Here is an 18,652-nt window from a genome sequence, read left to right as displayed (position 1 = left end):
GCACAGCACAGGGTGTCCCAGCACTGGGTGTCCCAGCACAGCACAGGGTGTCCCAGCACTGGCTGTCCCAGCACAGCACAGGGTGTCCCAGCACTGGGTGTCCCAGCACAGCACAGGGTGTCCCAGCACTGGGTGTCCCAGCACAGGGTGTCCCAGCACTGGCTGTCCCAGCACAGCACAGGGTGTCCCAGCACTGGCTGTCCCAGCACAGCACAGGGTGTCCCAGCACTGGCTGTCCCAGCACAGGGTGTCCCAGCACTGGGTGTCCCAGCACAGCACTGGGTGTCCCAGCACAGCACAGGGTGTCCCAGCACAGGGTGTCCCAGCACTGGCTGTCCCAGCACAGCACAGGGTGTCCCAGCACAGGGTGTCCCAGCACTGGGTGTTCCAGCACTGGGTGTCCCAGCACAGCACAGGGTGTCCCAGCACTGGCTATCCCAGCACAGGGTGTCCCAGCACTGGCTGTCCCAGCACAGCACAGGGTGTCCCAGCACAGCACAGGGTGTCCCAGCACAGGGTGTCCCAGCACTGGCTGTCCCAGCACGTCCCACGCGGGTGCCACACGTGCCAGAGGACACTGCCTGTGGCAGCTGCAGGTAACAGCCCTCCAGAGGGAATGAATTGTCCTGTTGGAAAGTACATTTCACCCATCTCACTAACAGATTTTATCCATGCTTGCACACAAGAAGAGTTCATTAGGAGCGTTTTTCCTAACTGGAAATGCCAGTTAAGGAGACATTTATATACACAGCATTGTTGGCTTGTGTTTTGAGTTGAGGCACTGCTGACAGGATGGTTTATGATGTCGAACGACTTTTCACCCTGCAGTGAGCATTTTTGTAAAGGTGTCTAATCATGTCTGACAATACCTGTCAACAGTAGTAGTGCTCTGATTTTACTGACCCTCTTAATGGTTTATTTTCCCCAAACAATTGCCAAGTAGTTCTCATCCTTATTGACTGTGACAACAGTAGTTCATTGGATGGCCTGCTCCTTATTAACAGAGTAAGTTAGCAATTCATCAAAGTGTTTGGTTAAATTTCAACAGTATTGAACATTATATTAATGATGTTGCTAGAAGTTTTATTCAGAAAACCTACCTGACAGTAATCCTGATTAAATAAGTGCAACTGAAACAGAAGTTCGTGAAATAGGATGGAAAAGCAGCTAGAAGCTGCATCTTCAGAAAGAGTAAGTCCTAAACAATTGGAAATAAATTGTGCAAGCTTTTCACATGGATGCTCCAGAACTGCCTGTCTGTGCATCATCCAGGAACATGCACAGTCAAAGTGTATTTTGTGTAATTCTGGCTGAAATACACAAAGAATAACAGTCACTTTTTGCTATTAATTACCCTGCTAACATGAGTTAAGTTCTTTAGGCTAAGGTCCTAAATTCCTAAGACCTTTTCCACTGTTTTAAATAGGGCATAAAATTTGTTCCACAGGGAATTCCCCATTTCCCTATTGTATTTTTAAAAAGATGTAATATAGTGTGTATAAAAAAGTGTGTAACTGTACAGAATACTATGGAACTGTGTACATCCTTACCTTACCTCTAGCACCTGTATGTGTTAGCATTATATCTATTTATCATTTATGTTTCAGTGGTACCTAGAGGCCTCTATCTGTTATGTCATCATTTTTACATGAGCACTCCCTATTCATTCTCAAGATCCCTGTTTTCTGTGTATTACACAAGGTAGATTGTGATTGAGGCAGAATGCTAATGAAAGGAAAAAATAATACATTCTTTCCTGTCTAGTTATTGGGATAGGGAAAGCTGGTTTTCCCTTTTTCTCTGCCACAGTCATTGTCCTGGTAGTCAAGACTAATGATGGAAGCACAGAAGAATGGCACAATACCTCCCCACCAGGAGACTGGTACTGGAATTTCAAACTTTTGATTATTTGGTATTGAGTCCTTGACTTTCTTTTTATCAAACCTGCAGTTGTTTTTATCAAATCTGAAATTATTTCTACAACTCACAAATCAGAAAATCTATTGACTAGAATTACTAAGTAAGTTTTGAAAAGAGGCCGGAGATCAGCAAAACAAATCTATCTTACTGCCCTTGATCATAGACAGTCTTATTCCTAATGTCTTTTGCAAGATGGGTATTATGAGAATAGTTCTGCTTTTTGCATGCACACAAGCTTAAATTTACAGTAATTTTTAAGAGACTATACCAAGAGGCAAAAAAGCAGTCAAGAAGTGGGGTTGAGAGGAAGGAAAAGAGAAGGGAAATCATGAAGCCAGCTTAGAAAGAATGAAAAGTGAACGGTCAGGTAGAAGCGTGTATTGGCACACTTGTGTCTTGGGTCCCCACTGCAGCAGGTGGAAGTATTTTCCAGTTTCTGGCTCCCACCATGGGATGGTATTTTCCAGTTTCTGGGTCCCACCATGGGATGGTATTTTCCAGTTTCCTGAGTCGTGCCATGGGTCAGTGCTCTCAGGCAGTGGCTGTGTGGGGCAGGCAGACAGGACAGCGTTGTGTTTTCGGCCCCGAGTGTGGGGCGCCCAGGGGCTGAGTCTGAAACAAGTGCTACCCCAGCAGCTGCTTCTGAGACTTTGGGTGTTTTCCCTAAGTCTTTGATTCTGCAACATCCTTCTGTTTTGGCTGCATCAGAGCTGTCATCCTTCCTAAAACACCTGTGCATCTGTCTGCTCCTCCTTCCATTGCTACTCTTGACTTGGTTTAAATCTGATCAGCTGGGGAGAAGACATCCAAAGGAAGTAACATTATGTAAGACACTAGAGTATCCTTGGGGATAAGACCCTTAAAAACACACCAAGCAAGCTAAAGCTTCAGAGTTCACATGCAGATGATTCTGGAAGCAGTCACACTACTTTCATGCCACTGTTCACTTAGCTATGGAACAGGATGATGGAGACAACTTCTGAGGCGTATGGTATACTAACTTTGAAACGTTTTGCTCTGGAATAGCATACATTCAGCAGCATGTTTCACAAAATCTTCTTCAATGACAGTTATATTCCAGAAACCTCTAATAGAACTCCTATTTGCTAAAATCTACTTAAGATCAGTGGCATATATTTAACTAAAATAGCCCTACAACCCAGAAAGTCACAAAAAAAAGAATCCCTCATGAGAATTTTGAGTCATATCCAACTATGGCCACTATTTGAGCCCATGTACAAAAGAATTTTGCTTATTCCAAAGTGTTTGTGACCCCTCTAGAGCATGAAGGAGGAGAGCTAATAGTTCTCCCAGTTTTGGGGGCATGCATCTTGTTAGGATTTTTTATTATGTTAGTGTCAGCATTTCACTGAGATTAGGACTTCCACACGCCAGAGAGGATGAAGGGAGGGAGCTTTATTCATTGGAGTGCAGTGAGACAGAGCACTCCATGCTTCCTGCTTCCTTCAAAGGATTCTTTCTTATAAAAAGAAGAGTTTGCCTCACTTTATTATATTAAATTATTACCTACAGGCCATTTTGTCTGGACAATTTTGCAGCATTTGTTTTCATCTCTGTCCCAGCCATTAGAAATCTGATTTGCCAAAGGCACTTGTAAACTTACAGTAACTTTTGACTGGGTGATCAGTGCTAAGGACTTTGAAAAATAGGCAGAAGTTTTCACCCTATGAAAGCATTAAGATAAATAAAGCAAATTGATAAATACCATTTAATAGAATATAGGCTCTAGGATTTAATGCTCTAACACATAGCAGTCACAGATCATTCCAGGTACAGAACATCATATTTCAAAAGCCATACAGTTAATGCTGTAAAAGGAAGGATTATATGAAATGTGATTGATTCTTATACCTTTATGTCATGATTCTTATACCTTTATGTCATAAAAAGTAGCTTCAGTTATGTGGGGTTCTGGAATAAGTAAAGTAAGAGGTTATGAGAAAAAGTCAACCCTTAAGTTGCAGACAAAGAGCTTCTACTACCAATATAGTATTACATCATCAAAATATTTCACAGACACTCAGAAATAAGCTGTACTTCTGTATGTCAGTGGAGCAGCAAATTGAATTCTCATAATATGTTTTGAAAATGAGTCTTGTTAGGTTTGATGAGGTGGAAAACGTACTGAGATCACTGGTTTGTTCCAATACATTCAGTACACTTTTCTTGGATGTTTGCCATGGCTAATCTTTTTAATGGCAGTGTAGCTTGTAAATCCATTTGGTAGAGAGCTGTATGTCTCTGTTTCAGAGTATCACACCAAGCAGGATGGTAAATAAGTTTCTCTTCAAGCATGCAAACCCTTTTTTTACAATACCAGAAATTTTATTTTAAGACACATATCAGAAAAACCTTAGTATTTCCTTTATTAATTCAGTGAGGAGCAGAATAAAATGCAAATGTCATTTCAAATACACTCACACATACATACGTAGATGTTTGGGGGTTTTAAGAGTTTTATCAAGGGCAGACTTCAGTTAATTCAGGCCCAGTATTCAAGAAGTTGAGCCTGTCACAAACCCTCTGGATTTCTCCAAAACCCCTTCTTAGCTACTCCTACATGCCATTTTGGAAATGGTCTAAGAAAACAGCGGGCCTTACAGTGTGGTGAGCCATCATCAAATGCAAAGTTCTGTCTTAGTAAACTGATGACAGGATTTGGATGAGACAGAAAAATTCTGGCCTCAGCTTATTGAGGTTGAGCCAGAGGTTGCCCTTCAGGTGCTTCAGCCCTGATCTCAGCCCATGGGCTCACACAGGTGTGTTACCTCTAGTTATATTCTGTGGATTAAAATAAACACTTTCTCTTGCCCTTTAAAGCTAAGTTAGAATGCACTGGAGATGTCATAGCATGTTTATGATGGCCCCAGAGTGTAACTACTATTTAATCTGCTTCTATTTGAGATGTCTTTACAAAATAATATACTTTTCGTTAACACAATTTCATAGGTATGGGATCTTATGTAGTCAGCATAATTTTCTTTAAACCACATTCCTGATTCCTTGGTTCTGAAGAAATCTCCTGCAAAGCCTGCTGTCTTGTCCTGTCTTCCTTTCTGTCACCCTTAAAGAATCCATACAGGAGAGGTTTGTGTACAGCTGCAGTGGTCCCAGCACTCTGAACACTCTCACATGCAAAAACACAAGGTAGGAGGTGAGAGTTTTGAAACTGTGTGTATCTTAACTTCTTAACCGTGCAGTAGAGTTGTAGATCTGAGAAGAGACATAGAAAAAGAGCACATGAAAAGGAAAGAGGGAGGAGGGGGAAAAAAGGTGTCTGGAAGAGCTGCTTTTTAACAGTGACATTTTGTAAGTGGTATGGCCCTTTGAGCCAGAGGTGTCAGTCTGCTTTGCCAAGAGTCACTGATGGTTGTGGATGGGATTTGTTTGCAGTTATCCCTACAGCGAGGACTCTAGCCAGGGAAGGCAGTACATGAACACGAGATGTCCAGCCTGGTGCGACAGAATCCTGATGTCCCATTCAGCCAAGGAGCTCATTCTGAAAGTAAGTACAGACCTGCAGCCCCCCAGTGCCTCCACACTGCATTTATCTGCACCAAAGGCAGGTGTGAGTGGAAGACTCTGCCCTTGAGTTTGCCAAGCTGGAGACAGCAGACCATGGTAGTAAATGGAGGGGTGTGCCTCCAGTGCTTTGCACCTATGAAGGGGGATTTGTCCCCATAAACCTGCTGACGGTGACTAAAAGATGAGCTTTCACAAGCACTTCTTTTGGTATCTGAGCTGCCAGTGATAACTGACTGTCTTCTGTCCTGTGCCTCTTCTGTGCAGGGATGCACAGCACTGGGAGACTAACCGCTTGCTTTAAAGAGAGTGACAGAAAATAAAAAAGCCCCTATAAAAAGTCCCCATTAGTCCCCCAGCCCAGTCCACCCTACAGTGACATAAGCAGCAACACTGCCCCTACCAAGGATTCAGCAGGGATGCAGACAAGAGCAGGTACAAGTGGCTAGTGGCTGAGGAGTCACACAATTGAGAGAAAAGCCTGTACAGCAGCAACTGGAGGCACCTGAGTTACCAGAGTGGTAGATTTCCTAAGGTACTCCCAAGAATATGTCAGATCCTATGTAGGCCAAATCTATCCCTGTCCCCTGAATGAGGATAGTCTCCAGCAGGTAGGCTCCTAACTTTGGTAAACCAACTAGGTGCCTGAATTTAGACATTCCATTAGAGCTTTAGCGATAAGCTTGTGCAACATTTTTAGAACATACAATTCCTCTTGGGATTTAGTGCTTATAGAGAGGGTTAGGGTTAGCTGGTGATGTTCTATCCAAGGTTAAATGATCTAAATATGGTTCAGGAGCCTTCCATTTTTCTTTTCTGTCATTTGCTCTCTCCTTGTTCCACTCTGCCCTCCTTTTCCTGGGAGCACTGGGCCGGGTCAGCTGTTACCTGTGCCAGTTCCCAGTGCCTCTGTCCCTGTGTGCGTGCTGCTGCACCTAGACCCCGTCCTGCTGAGGCTGGTGGCTGGCTGCTCTGGAGGGCCAAGAGCAGATCAGGGAATGGGGAGGTGATGGAGATCTCTCCCACTTCTCCCTGTTCTGAGCTGGCCAGCTGGTGGTGGCCAGGGGCGGCTGTATAAATGGATGTGCTGCAGTGAGGTTGTCTTGGCTGGCCAGACTGTATGACTCTAGCAGACTTACTGAACCCAAAGTTGCCAAAAGTCATGTGTCTGTCTGTGTGCTCCTGTATAATTAATGCAGTTTAGTGGGAGTGAATTACAGAAAATAATCTTCTAATAAATCAATGTTCTATAGCTTCTTGGCTTTTTTTTTTTCAAGCTTAAATTAATTACACCCTTGAAAGTTGCTCACCTGAAGTTTATAACCTTCTTTTTCTCTCTCATTGGGGTTATTTATCTCGTGATTAGACTGTTTGCTTTGCAGTATATAATTCACTGAAAGGCTGGGAACATGTTTTCCACAGATACTCGAATTTCAAGTCGATGCACTTCCTCACATGTTCTAATGTGTAAAAAGTGTCTGCATGACATCATAAAATTTCACCCAAAATTTTAGACAATGCAGTATTCAGTAAAAAAAGTGATGCCTAAGGGCAATACAGGCTTTATAGTCAAATAGTAATGTCAAAATCAGTGTTATTTGTTTTTCTTATACAAAAATATCATGCCAAAAAATGAGAGTTTACCCAAAATGTTACTGACAGTGCTTGGTGACCATGAAATTCCTAAAGAACAAAGGATTAAAACCATTAAAAGACTGGCCAATGAGGGAAGATTTTTTTTTTTAAAGCTATGAATAAGGAGATAGATGTGTACACAAAAGCTTGAAGAGTGTAAACAGTACAGAGGGAAAGGAATTCTTTCTGATTATCTAGAGGGCTATAACTTGGATATAATGGGAGAAGATTAAACAAGGGAAAACAAAGTTAGAGCACTGAAGAAGTTTGTAACTGTGAGGTCAGTTACAATTTCCAGTCTCCGTGTAACAGAAACCCCATCAGCTGGATCCTTCAAAACTCACCTTTAAAAGTGCACATAACTCTGTCTCTGGAGCTTTGCATTTGCAAATTTGGGTCAGGCAGTTTGGGACCTCTCCAGAAGCTCGTATGCAAAGTGACAGGTGCTGCTGAGGCCAGACTGGGCTTTAACTCAGTGAGTCTGTACCACCACAGGAGTTCGCTTATCCAGCTCAAAGCCAAACCAGCATTCTGGCCCATAGAACCTAATGAGAACAGTCATCAGAAAAGAATGCCAAACTGATAGAGGAAAGGGCAAAATGACCCTACAGGTTTCTGTGGTTCTACACAAGAAGCAGTGTTGGCCTTGACTGAGAATTTATTCCACTGCAGAGACATATATTTTAAAGCTTTAAAAGGAACTCTGAAGAAAGCAAAAGCAAATTTTAATTAACTGATTACACTGTAACAAATCCTTAAAATAAAAATGTATATGAACTTTTGAAGAATTTTTTCAGTTGTAACTATCTATCTAATATTCTTATTCAGATAATTTTTTTGCTGTATTAATTTTTCTTATAGGCAATTAAAGTGTTTCTTTTTCTGCCTAGGCAATTCTGTATTTTATTTCAAACAAAAACTGCAGTAAATCTGTAGTAAATCTGCATTTAAATCCTAGGTAAAGAAAGGACAGGGTGCACAAATTGCCACTGTACAGTGTGTTCAGCTACACAGTAGGCATTACAGATTGTACTGACATGGGGCTGTAAACAGCTTTCATGCAACATCATCTATCATGCCATGGTCGGTTACCTCACCATCATGTTATTTTATGCTTCCTGAGCCCTAAACCACCAAAGGTTGCCCACTGCTCAGGAGCTGCGCTGATGCCTGATCGCATGAAGTAATGAATGCTCAGCCAAGTGTATATTGTTTCTGCTTGTGCGCTGCTGTAATTTGTTTATCTGTCTAAAGATTATGCAGTTGAAAATCCACAATTTTATGCTGCCTTTGTAAATTATCAAGTCGCTTTTGATGAATGTATCCCCACTTCCGATGCTGGTGGCATTATGATCTTGAAATATTGGAAAGTGCTCATGCATACAATGCAGAAGGTTATGTTTTTATATTTTTGGCAGACAACCATGCTGTAAAGTAAATCTGACCTTAAGCTTCCTTACTGCATTAAAGATAATTCAGTTTTAACTTTATAGTCCTAAATGCTACTGTTTATATAAAGTTATTGCCCAGTCAAACTTGACTGATTACAGATGAGAAAGTCTTGGCTGTTTCCTACAAAATAAATTAGTATCGCCAACTAGTTTAAAGCAATCTACAATTGCATTAGAGACTGGAGAGTGTGCGGATTACAGATTTAATTAGCTTATAGAAATTGTTTAGCACAATAAGAAATCATTTTGTATGGCAATGTATTTGTATTTATTCCTGAAGTACTGTGCTAGAGAATCAAAATAGTTCCTCCAAATCACATTTATTGCAAATGGCAGAAAGATGAGTACATTTTATTATTCATTAAGATAAAAATGCTAAAGAAGTCAGTGTATAAGGGTAAAGTTCAACATGGAACAAAATGAAAGCAATTCATAATGGAGACCGGAGGAATGTCATCCGTCATTTGCTGCTTTTCTTAAAATCACTGAATGCTTTTTTTCAGATGAAGAAATTTATCTCAGAGAAATGGTTAAAGATTATACTCATAACCTGAAAATAATAATTCATCTCTCTGAACATTTAAAATCCTCTATATGATGAAATCAAATGCTGTTATAAGGCAACATGGATTGCATTTAATTCAAAGAACATTTATCTCACCTAATTCAATAAAAATTGTGTTGTTCTTAAAAAAGGACTGGCCAAATGTGCTTGCTACACTTTGCAGCAGAAGCCTGGAATGCAACTACAAGTCACTCATTTCACTTAGTGCAGCGTTAGCCATGAATGTTTCCCAAGATCCCATCAGCAGAGAGGAGGCACAGAGATCTCAGGGGGGTTTTTTATGCAGGCAAACTGCACAAATTACTGCAAGCAGTACTGGGCATAAAAGTTTGTTTTACACATCCTTTCTCTGGAGGAGCCAAACGAACATGTGTTAATATCACCTCATTCAGAAACTGGTTTCACCTATTTGCACAATATTTCCAATGTTCCTTCTGTGTGTGTAATCTGGAGAATTCTTGGACTGACTATTGTTCTGTTGTTTTCTGGTTTTTTTTAACTAGTCAGAAAATGATGAGAAGATAGTAATATATGACCACATTGGGCCAAATGTCTGCATGGGGGATCACAAGGTAATTAAATATTTCAGTCTTTTATCTTCTTTTTTTTTAATTAGGAAGGAGAATGTATGCACTAGGTTCTACTAATTGTAATTCAGCTATATCTCTGCCCTATTTTTAAGTAATACCTTGAAAATGTTTCAAAGTCGAATTCAGGTGCAGCCAGTCTGTCTATCAGAATGGCTGCTTGTATGAAATCAAAGAACAGGACAGGTGCTAGAATGAAAGCAGGGTACGATGCAAGCGAAGAGGAGCAGCCATCTGTGCACTTAAAACTCTTCTAGCAGAACACAAGTGATTTCATTGGGTTATCAACTATGCTTTCAAAGCATAGCTTCAACTAGGTTGATGCATAGATGCTTATTAGTAAAAGAACATATTGGCAGTTCCATGTTCAAACAACAAGTGATAAAAATAATATAGAGAAACTATAAAGAATTATAAATAAATAAATACCAGTTGCTTAAATTAATAAAATACCTGAATTCTATGGTCTTCTTTTCTGAAGATACCAGATGGAAACCTAAGTTAGAAATAGAATAAAACATACAAAAAAGTATTTCCTTTCCTTGAAAAAAGCCAATTGAGGAATAGGAGGTAACCTCTGAAAGCCTATCTAAAAACAGCATTGAGGCTCTTGAATGATAATTCAGAGAGGGATAGTGGGTACTTGTATGTGTGGATGCATGTGTACATGCAAATCTGAACTCACAAATGCATACCCCTATTTAATTCCATGGTCAGAGAATTATTTTCTAAGGAAAAATGCACTTAAGGCATTTGGTCTAGAATCATCCAAGGTTTTAAAATAGAGCAACTTACTAACTTACCCAGTAAACAAGAAGCTCTGGGTCAGCCAGTTCAGAAACAGCAGTTTTTGTTTCCTTCATCACCAAGGTGCTGCGGCACTGTTACAAAAGGGAGATGTGTATGGTACCTGAACCTCTTCCCACAGAAGTCTGTGGAAAATTTTCCCTTAAGTTTCAATGGGAGCAGAAATCTGTGAGGAGATGATGTTGTTCCCTTGTGCATTTTGTAATTAGATTAATTCAAAAACTTGTTGCAACATGTTGTTTCCAGTCATAGAGAATTTTTTGTTATATTTACTACTGACTAAAAAGAAAAAGAAAAAAAAAAACCACGTATGTTTCAAACATGTAACTTCTATTTTTCCCTAACTTGCTGCAGCCTGTGTTCCTGTCCTTTCGAATAGCTGCTGGGGCAGGTAAACCTATTGCAAATGTGCACAAGTGTTGTGTCGTGCAGTGATGTGGTGGTAAATATCATCTTTTTTCTTTACATTTCTATTACATTTTCTACATCATTTCCCCTGTGTTTATCTTTCTTTTTTAAAAAATGCCAATTCTGCAACAGGAAAAAGATGCCTACGAAGTGAGAAGATTTTCCGTGAAACCACACTGTAGCCAGGAGGGAAGGCAGCACACTGAAATCTGTAATCCTAACAGCTGTATTGATAAATCCAGTCCTGAGTGCCACATTTTTAGACTGCTGATCGTACACTATGCTTCAGCATCTGGACTCTGTTCAAGAGACGCCTCACATACCTCACTGTCTTGTATGTTCATGTGACATCAAGTAGAAATGTGGAATTATTTTTTATATATATGTCACAGTTCTGTTGCCAAAACTCTAAATAGACAGCAGATATGTTATGTATTCTAGATTTCACAACTTTCAACTTTTAATAAGTGTTTGTCAATGTGGAAAAGCTATTTCAGCATATTATAAAGTTTTAAAGGTATCATACCCATTATATATCTTTACCACTTTGGGATTTTGTACATTGGATTGTATAGATAGAGATATTGGTGGTTTTAAATGGTATTTTCTTTTTTGACCAAGGCTAATGGTTTGTGTTTTAGTTTTAGCATTTTTGTTTTAATTTTTTAATTTTTTTTCTCATTTTATTTACTATACTGCCATGTTACATGGTTTTTGAATCACACAGCAGCTGCTTTCTATACATACATATATGTGTGTGTATATATATATGTATGTATGTGTATATATACACAGATATATAAATAATTTATAAACCTGACCAAAACTTATGCTAAATATACTTTCCAGTATGAATGCTTGAGAGTGCCATATCAGCAGTAAGTATTGGAGTCTTAGCAGGTTTAGTTTAAGTGTACATCAACAACCAACATTTATATAATAAATAATATATAGCAGTGCCATCCTGGATACAGATATATAGCTTACTATATAGCACATATATTAGCAGTTTCACTTTGTTACTCCTATATTCTCTTCTTTCTATATAATATTAAGGATTGAATGTGAAGTTCTTAGCTAGGTTTGGGTGTAACTTTCCAGAATTTTGTAAACTGTTTTTGTCCATCTTTTGTTACTGTTTCATGGTGCCATATTCTATATTGAAACAATAACAATACGGGAGAAGAAAATCATAGTCGCTTCAAGTAGCAACTGTATTGGACACAGACTGTATTTATACGGTATTTAAAAAAAAAAAAAAAATCCAACCATCAACCCAACTGTAAATTTTCCTGGTTAGTAGCTCAGTGCAGCCTACAATATAGTCTTGTTACAGACATTTTCCTCCCACCACTAAATACAACATTAAAAGGTGATTAGGGAGTCTGTTGATGAAACACAAATGTATGTTTTATTGATTTAATTTAGAACACTACAGAGTTCATGGACTGCGTGATGGCATTAGATTGATGCTTGATTTTGGTATAAATCACTACCATTGGAAATGATTTGATATCCGCTTGCAGAGTTTTCTCAACAGTACAGCCCAGTTTATAGCAAGTTTTGTTGCCCAAAGGGTGTCTGCAGCTCTGTATTGTTACTGTGCCATGTTGCATTATAACCACACAGTAATTCTATTTAAGCGAACTCAACTCATGATAACTCTGAAGGCCTTTAGAAATGAGTACTCTGGTTCTCAAGCAATAAAACTAATCATGGTGAACATGGCTGTGTCTGCCCCTTTCATTTGGTGATTACAGGGAAATTCTTAAATTGTCACATTTCTTATTGAGATACCTTTGAATCTGCCAAGCAACAAGGGTATTTTTCACATGAAAACTTCTACAATAGGATGCAGTTCTGGTGTTAATCAAAACAATACAAACCGAGTAAAAGGCACTGAGGAGCTGGTATGGGAGCCCTGATAAGAGGAAGGTGATGCAGCTTTACAAGCTGTTCATAAGATGCTAGTCCTCAGCAAGTCAGTAAATGTGCCACCATAAACTCCTTTGTGATTATCCCAAGCTTCAGAAGAAACCTCTCCAGCCTTTTCCAGCAGGGACCGGGGCCCGAGTACGGTGAACTCGCTGTAGCCTCCAACCGCAGGTCGTCCAGGGCCCAAACCTTCCCGGGGTTGCAGGCTGCACTGGTCACCTGCGGGGGTGAGCTACTGAGAATGCTACGAATTGAACCCTCAGAAATTCATGAAACGCAACTTCCGCATTTTAACAGCCCCGGACCGAATCCAGGGGCGCGGGGTGAGCCGAGCCAGGCCGATGCCAGCGGACACCCCGCCGCAGCGCCGGACAGCCCAGGAGCGGCGGGCTCTGGCCCAGGATGGGGACGGGTCCTGTCAGCTCCCCCTCTGCCCGGGGCCGTGTCTCCGGGCTGTCAGTCCTGCGGTGCCTCGGAGCCCGCTTCTCCCGTAACGCCCCCTCGGAGCTCATTTCGTTTAAGAACTTTGGGAAGAGGCAGGTGGGAATGACTAGCCTCGAGCGCAGGTGCTTTTATCCAGCCACTTCCCCTCAGGAGCCCGAACACCGATCCGGTCTCCGCGTGCTCACAGCCGGGGTGAAGACTAGACCCTAAACTCGATTTACTCCCTCTGTAAACGCGGCATATCTGGGCGCGGCCCCGTTCAGTGAGTAGGGATTTGCGGGACCCCCCCCCGCCCTCCCCGGGACGCGGAGCTGCCCCGGCAGGAGCGAAGGGGAGTCAGTCACAGTGAGCGGGGACACCGGCACCCGTGGGGCCTGCACGGGGAGAGGTCCGGGCCCCTTTCAGCAGCAGAGCCGCGCCGACGCGGGCCCGTGTCGTGCCGCGGTGGTAACGGCGCCGTGCGGGCCTCGGCACCCAGAGGGAGGGCGAGCAGGGGAGGCCCGGGCGCGGCTCTCCGCGGTGCGGGGAGCCAGGACGTGCCCGCTCGGCCCAGCGCTGCGGAAGGTGGCTGCAGAACGGGGGGCCTGCGGTGCTGGGTCCCGCACCGGACGCTGGCTGCTGGGCAGGGCAGCAGGAGCGCCTGCGGTGCAGCCGCTCCCTGCCTTTGCTCGGGCTGCGAAGCCCTAGCTGAGACACGGGGAAAAGAGACGCTCTCGTTCCTTTAAAAAAAAAAAATAAACAAAAGCAGCAAAAAAAAACATCTTAACAACGCGGGCGGCTCAAACACCCACGCGGACTCGCGTGTGCCGAGGGGGAAATGTGGAGTCTCGGGCGGCTGGGAGCGCTTTGGCGGCCACGGAACGGCGCAGAGCCCGGTTCGGGCACGGGTGCGGACGCAGGTGTGGGGCCGAAGTACGGCCCGGAAGCCCGGCGGGAAAGCACGGGAGGGTGGTGGAGCCGCCGCGGATCTCAACAATTTCTTCCCCGGGTTTTTGCAGCGGCCAGTACGCAGGCAGCAAAATGGGCTGTGTCCCGGCCCCTATCTCCCTCTCCGGAGCGGATCCTATCACCCGCCCGAAGCCGACGAAACGCTGCATGGGCAGCTCGGGCTGCACGTTCAGCCCCGGGTCTGTCTCCCCTCCGGGGCTGATGGGCAGTCCCCAGCGCGGGCCCGCACGCCGCAGTGACCGCGGCCCCCGGCCGTGCCACGGGGCCGGGGCTCTCCCGGCTCAGCCCGCCCGACCCCGGACGCAGCGGCTCCACTTCCCTTGCGGAGCAGCATCGGGCACCCTGCAGAAGCTCTGGTGTCCTCGGCCCCTGGCACAGAAATGCGGGAAGAAACTCACTAAAGGAGGTTGTTAAATAATTTATTGATTTATACAAAGTCTTTCCAACACATGTGGAGACATTCTAATGTAAAATCAAGTGTCCATTTTCCTCTCGTGCTTTTTTTGGGCATTGGTTTGGTTTTTTGGTATTATTAAGCATAAAATCCAGAGGCAGGAGAAATGAAACTGCCAAAATGCTGAGGGGACGGAATGAAAGAAAACTGCCGTTTTTACACTAGAAATATACATCACAAAATCTGAAATTGCTATATACAAAGTGGCTGAGCTCAGACTTGGGACCCATAGAAAACGTAAGAAAACCTGATTGTTAGGAGCAGGAAATTAACAGGAAGGCTAAAGGAAAGAGCAGGAAACCTTACAGGGACACAAAACCCAAAAAGTTGAAAAAATTTCTCTGAAATTTACATCGATGAGAAAGAAAATAAATTCATAACTTATTCTGTAAAAAATATATACATTTCACATACATCTTAGGCTGTACAACACACCACTTCAAACACCCAGTTACACTCACCCCTGCCGCGCTGCCCGGTGCGGCCGTCGGCCCAGCGCCCTCACAGCGTATCTGAGCTGGTGCTGCAGGGGCTGACAAGGGACAGGTTTGTGGATTTGTGCTTTTTCAATAGCCTCGTGATTTTTTCATCGTCTGAGTTGGGGTCCAGGGGCTTGTTGTATTCGTCATCGTCCTCATTGTCTGAGCTTTCCTTCAGCTTCTCTGTCTCCGAGTCGTGCTTCTTCTTTGCCGAGGCCATCTCTGCTGCGTGTCTCTTCCGCCACTTGGTCCGTCTGTTCTGGAACCAAACCTGGGCACCGGCACCGGGCACAGCTCAGCCACGGCCTCGGCCCCGCCGCCGCGTCCACCCCCGCCGACCCCATCCCATCCACAACGCGGGGCTGCGGGCACTCGGAGCAGAGCCTGCACCAGGCAGAGCCCCGGACGGCTCCGGGGAAGGGGGCGTCCCGTTGGGGATACCTGCCCGGCTCTGCGGGGCTGCACGACGCTTAAATCAGCAGCTTCCCAGAACAGTCGTTTGTTGAAAACAGAATACAATAGCCAGGAAAAATAAGTACTTCTGGCTTATAGTGTACCCCAACATTCAGATGCACCTGCAGGCTTTGCTAAAAAATTTGCGGGGTTACACAAGGTAAAGTTGTGCCAGTGGATGTGATCCTCGTGGAAAAGTGACCATTTAAAAAAATTACCTGCGAGGGGCTTTTTGTCGTTGTTGTGATGGGGGTTTATATTAAGTATAATGTCGATTTATTTTAAATCATTTGCAGCAGAGAGCTCTAAGCACAAAACACCTAGAAATTAGCCTAAAGTCTATCCAATATTGAAATGTAACTTAAATTCTAACTGACACCCCAAAAAAAAAAAAATCCTTGCTAGTAATTATCAACATGGCAGAAAGCAGCCGCGGCAGGGAGCGGGAGAGGCGGGAGCCCGCGGGACGGACCTACCTTCACCTGGCTCTCAGTCATCCCCAGGGAGTAGGCGAGCCGGGCGCGCTCCGGTCCTGCCAAGTATTTCGTCTGTTCGAAGGTTTTCTCTAAAGCGAATATCTGCTGCCCAGAGAAAGTCGGTCGAGAGTGTTTCTTCTTACCGTCCTTGTCCAAAACCATCCCCGTCTGAGCTGGAAGCGGAGAAAGAGCTGCGTCAGGGATGAACTCTGCACTGCCCCCGGCCCGCAGCCAGGCCCTGCGGAGCCGCTTCGGGTGTCCGCCGGCTCTAAAGCAGGGCTCGGTCTGGGACAGACCGGGGGCCGTGAGGACCGAGTAACCCGCACCGGGCTTTCCTGCCACCCGCCCCGTTCACCGCGCTCGTCCGCCGGCTTGGGGCCGCCCCGGCTCTGGATCCCAGGCCGCTTGCTCCCCGCGCCCTGCAAGAGCCGGCCGCACTTACCGGGACAGGCGAGCCGAGGATCTCTCCAGGGAGAGCCTTGCACCACTCCCGGCCAGAAAATGGGCGGCCGTCCCGGCAGCTCCGCCAGAGGCTTCGGGTAGCGGGAGACGGCAGCGGGGCTGAAGTACATCCCGGCTGAGGCTGCCAGCCCATTGATGCGGGGCAGCCCGCCCAGAAGGTTGCTGGCACTGCCCACGGGCCGCCCCAGGATGTCGCTTATTCCGTGCGGTGTCCCCAAGGGGAGCTGCGTGTTGAGTCCGCCCAGGGCCGGTGCCTTGAAACCGGAGGGGTTCTGCAGGGCGTAGGGGAACAGGGAGGTCTTCATCTCGGCCATGTTGTGCAGCGCGGCGAGCGGCGCACTGCTAAGGACGAATGCGCTCTGGCGATTAGCATCCATCTGTCCCACCGCTAACATCTGCGGGCATCAGCGAGCGTGGGTCCTTCCCAACCACGCCGCGGCCGCTCCGCTGGGGACCCTCGCCGGGACCGCGGCCGCGGGCGGGACGGGCTCCTCGCCCCTCGCGGGATCTCAGCGACAGCAAGTCCCGAAGTTTGCTGGGAACAGGAAAATCCCGGCGCTTGACCGCCCGCTCCCGCGGCGCGCAGCTCCGAAGTCCAGGCTGAAGAGCGACGAAAGCCGAGCCGGGGTGAAAGCCAGTCTGCGGCCAAACAGCAGAATGGGAGTCCCGGGAGAAAGAGCCCCACCGGTGGCGCGTCCCGGCGGATTACGGGCAGCGCGCTCCACGCGCGATCCGGCAGGAAGGGGATGCGGAACCCGCAGCTCCGCGCGTCGCCCCGGCCGCGTGTCCGGCGGCCGCGGGGACGCTCCGCGCCGCGCCCCGCGCGCAGATAACCGCGCGGGCACCTGCGCGCCCCGCGCCCATTGGGCGGCCGCCGCCCCGCGCCGCCAACACCGCCCAATCGGCGGGCGGCGCGCGCCTCCACCCCGATACGTCACGGCCGGGCCGAGCCGTGGGAGCGCGCGGGGCTGCACGTGGCCGCGCCGCGCCCGACGGGACCCCCGGCCCCACCGCGGGGTCCGCCCGGCCAGCCCGGCCCCACCGCGGGGTCCGCCCGGCCCCACCGCGGGGTCCGACCGGCCCCACCGCGGGGTCCGACCGGCCCCACCGCGGGGTCCGACCGGCCAGCCCGGCCCCACCGCGGGGTCCGACCGGCCAGCTCGGCCCCACCGCGGGGTCCGCCGCTGGGTCCGCCAGCCAGCCCGGCCCCACCGCCGGGTCCGCCAGTCCGCCCGGCCCCACCGCGGGGTCCAACCGGCCCCACCGCGGGGTCCGACCGGCCCCACCGCGGAGTCCGACCGGCCCCACCGCGGGGTCCGACCGGCCAGCCCGGCCCCACCGCGGGGTCCGACCGGCCCCACCGCGGGGTCCAACCGGCCAGCCCGACCCCACCGCGGGGTCCAACCGGCCCCACCGCGGGGTCCAACCGGCCCCACCGCGGGGTCCGACCGGCCAGCCCGGCCCCACCGCGGGGTCCGCCAGCCCGCCCGGCCCCGCCCCGCCGGCCGCTCTACCCCCGCCGGCCGCCAGTGGCTACATCCGGAGGCGGCGGCGCCCCCCCACTCGCAGCGTCGGGCCCCTCCCGCCGGCGCCTCATCGAACAGCCAGGCAATGAGCGCCGGGCCCCGGCGGCCGTGCTGCCCCGGAGCACTGAGGGGTAATGCCCGCCCCGATCGCTATTCTGTTGGGTAATCGGCTCCGTCTTCAGCTGCTCAGCGGCCGTTCCCTCGCGCTAGAGCCTAACGTTTTTAAAGCTGTTGTAAAAAATTATCTTACGCCCTGTGAACAACTTTGTTGTCTGTTCTGGCATCGCAAAGGCCTTCCCTTCCTTCTCGGCCTTCCCTACCTTCTCTTCCTTCCCTTCGTTCCCCCCCACCCTCCCGACCCGACGTAGGGGTATAGCCCCTGGTCTTTAAAGGGAAAAAAACTATTGTTGCATCACTGCGGAACCAAGCTCGTTCGAATAAATTGAATGACCAGAGCTATTCCTAATCGAAAGCATAATTCACTGTCAAGAAAAGAAGAATTCCGATTTGAGGCTTACACAGAAAATAATTCCAATAACTGGGTTTATAGCATGTTTTC

General features: G+C 46.9%; 3 protein-coding genes across 6 annotated transcripts in view; 2 read left to right on the top strand and 1 right to left on the bottom strand.

Annotated features, from left to right (window-relative positions):
* Positions 1-12,639, top strand: part of INPP5A (inositol polyphosphate-5-phosphatase A) — a 191,643-nt gene extending 179,004 nt beyond the window's left edge. The window contains exons 13-16 of one of the 4 annotated variants that reach the window (XM_053983615.1): positions 5,335-5,446; positions 9,618-9,686; positions 10,863-10,899; positions 11,049-11,191. In XM_053983615.1, coding sequence (XP_053839590.1) covers positions 5,335-5,446; positions 9,618-9,686; positions 10,863-10,899; positions 11,049-11,098 — 268 coding nt within the window. In that variant the 3' untranslated portion in view covers positions 11,099-11,191. Of the gene's footprint in view, positions 1-1,809; positions 1,883-5,334; positions 5,447-9,617; positions 9,687-10,862; positions 10,951-11,048 lie in introns of those variants that run through there. The other 3 variants (XM_053983616.1, XM_053983614.1, XM_053983617.1) reach the window with 3 other exon arrangements.
* A 2,007-nt stretch (positions 12,640-14,646) lies between these two features.
* Positions 14,647-17,363, bottom strand: NKX6-2 (NK6 homeobox 2). The gene is made up of 3 exons (XM_053983882.1): positions 16,548-17,363; positions 16,106-16,278; positions 14,647-15,447 (listed from the first exon to the last, which is right to left on the bottom strand). Exons 1-3 carry the CDS (start codon positions 16,960-16,962, stop codon positions 15,199-15,201), a joined length of 837 nt encoding a protein of 278 aa, XP_053839857.1. The 5' UTR covers positions 16,963-17,363; the 3' UTR covers positions 14,647-15,198.
* On the top strand, positions 17,225-18,259 carry LOC128810820 (proline-rich protein 2-like). Its single transcript, XM_053983966.1, has one exon. It carries the CDS (start codon positions 17,225-17,227, stop codon positions 18,257-18,259), a length of 1,035 nt encoding a protein of 344 aa, XP_053839941.1.
* The last annotated feature ends 393 nt before the right edge of the window (positions 18,260-18,652 follow it).

This window comes from Vidua macroura, chromosome 8 (genome assembly GCF_024509145.1).
Source record: "Vidua macroura isolate BioBank_ID:100142 chromosome 8, ASM2450914v1, whole genome shotgun sequence".
NCBI classification, from domain to species: domain Eukaryota; kingdom Metazoa; phylum Chordata; class Aves; order Passeriformes; family Viduidae; genus Vidua; species Vidua macroura.
The sequence above is the reverse complement of the archived record's forward strand: the minus strand, read 5'-3'. Positions and strand labels throughout refer to the sequence as shown.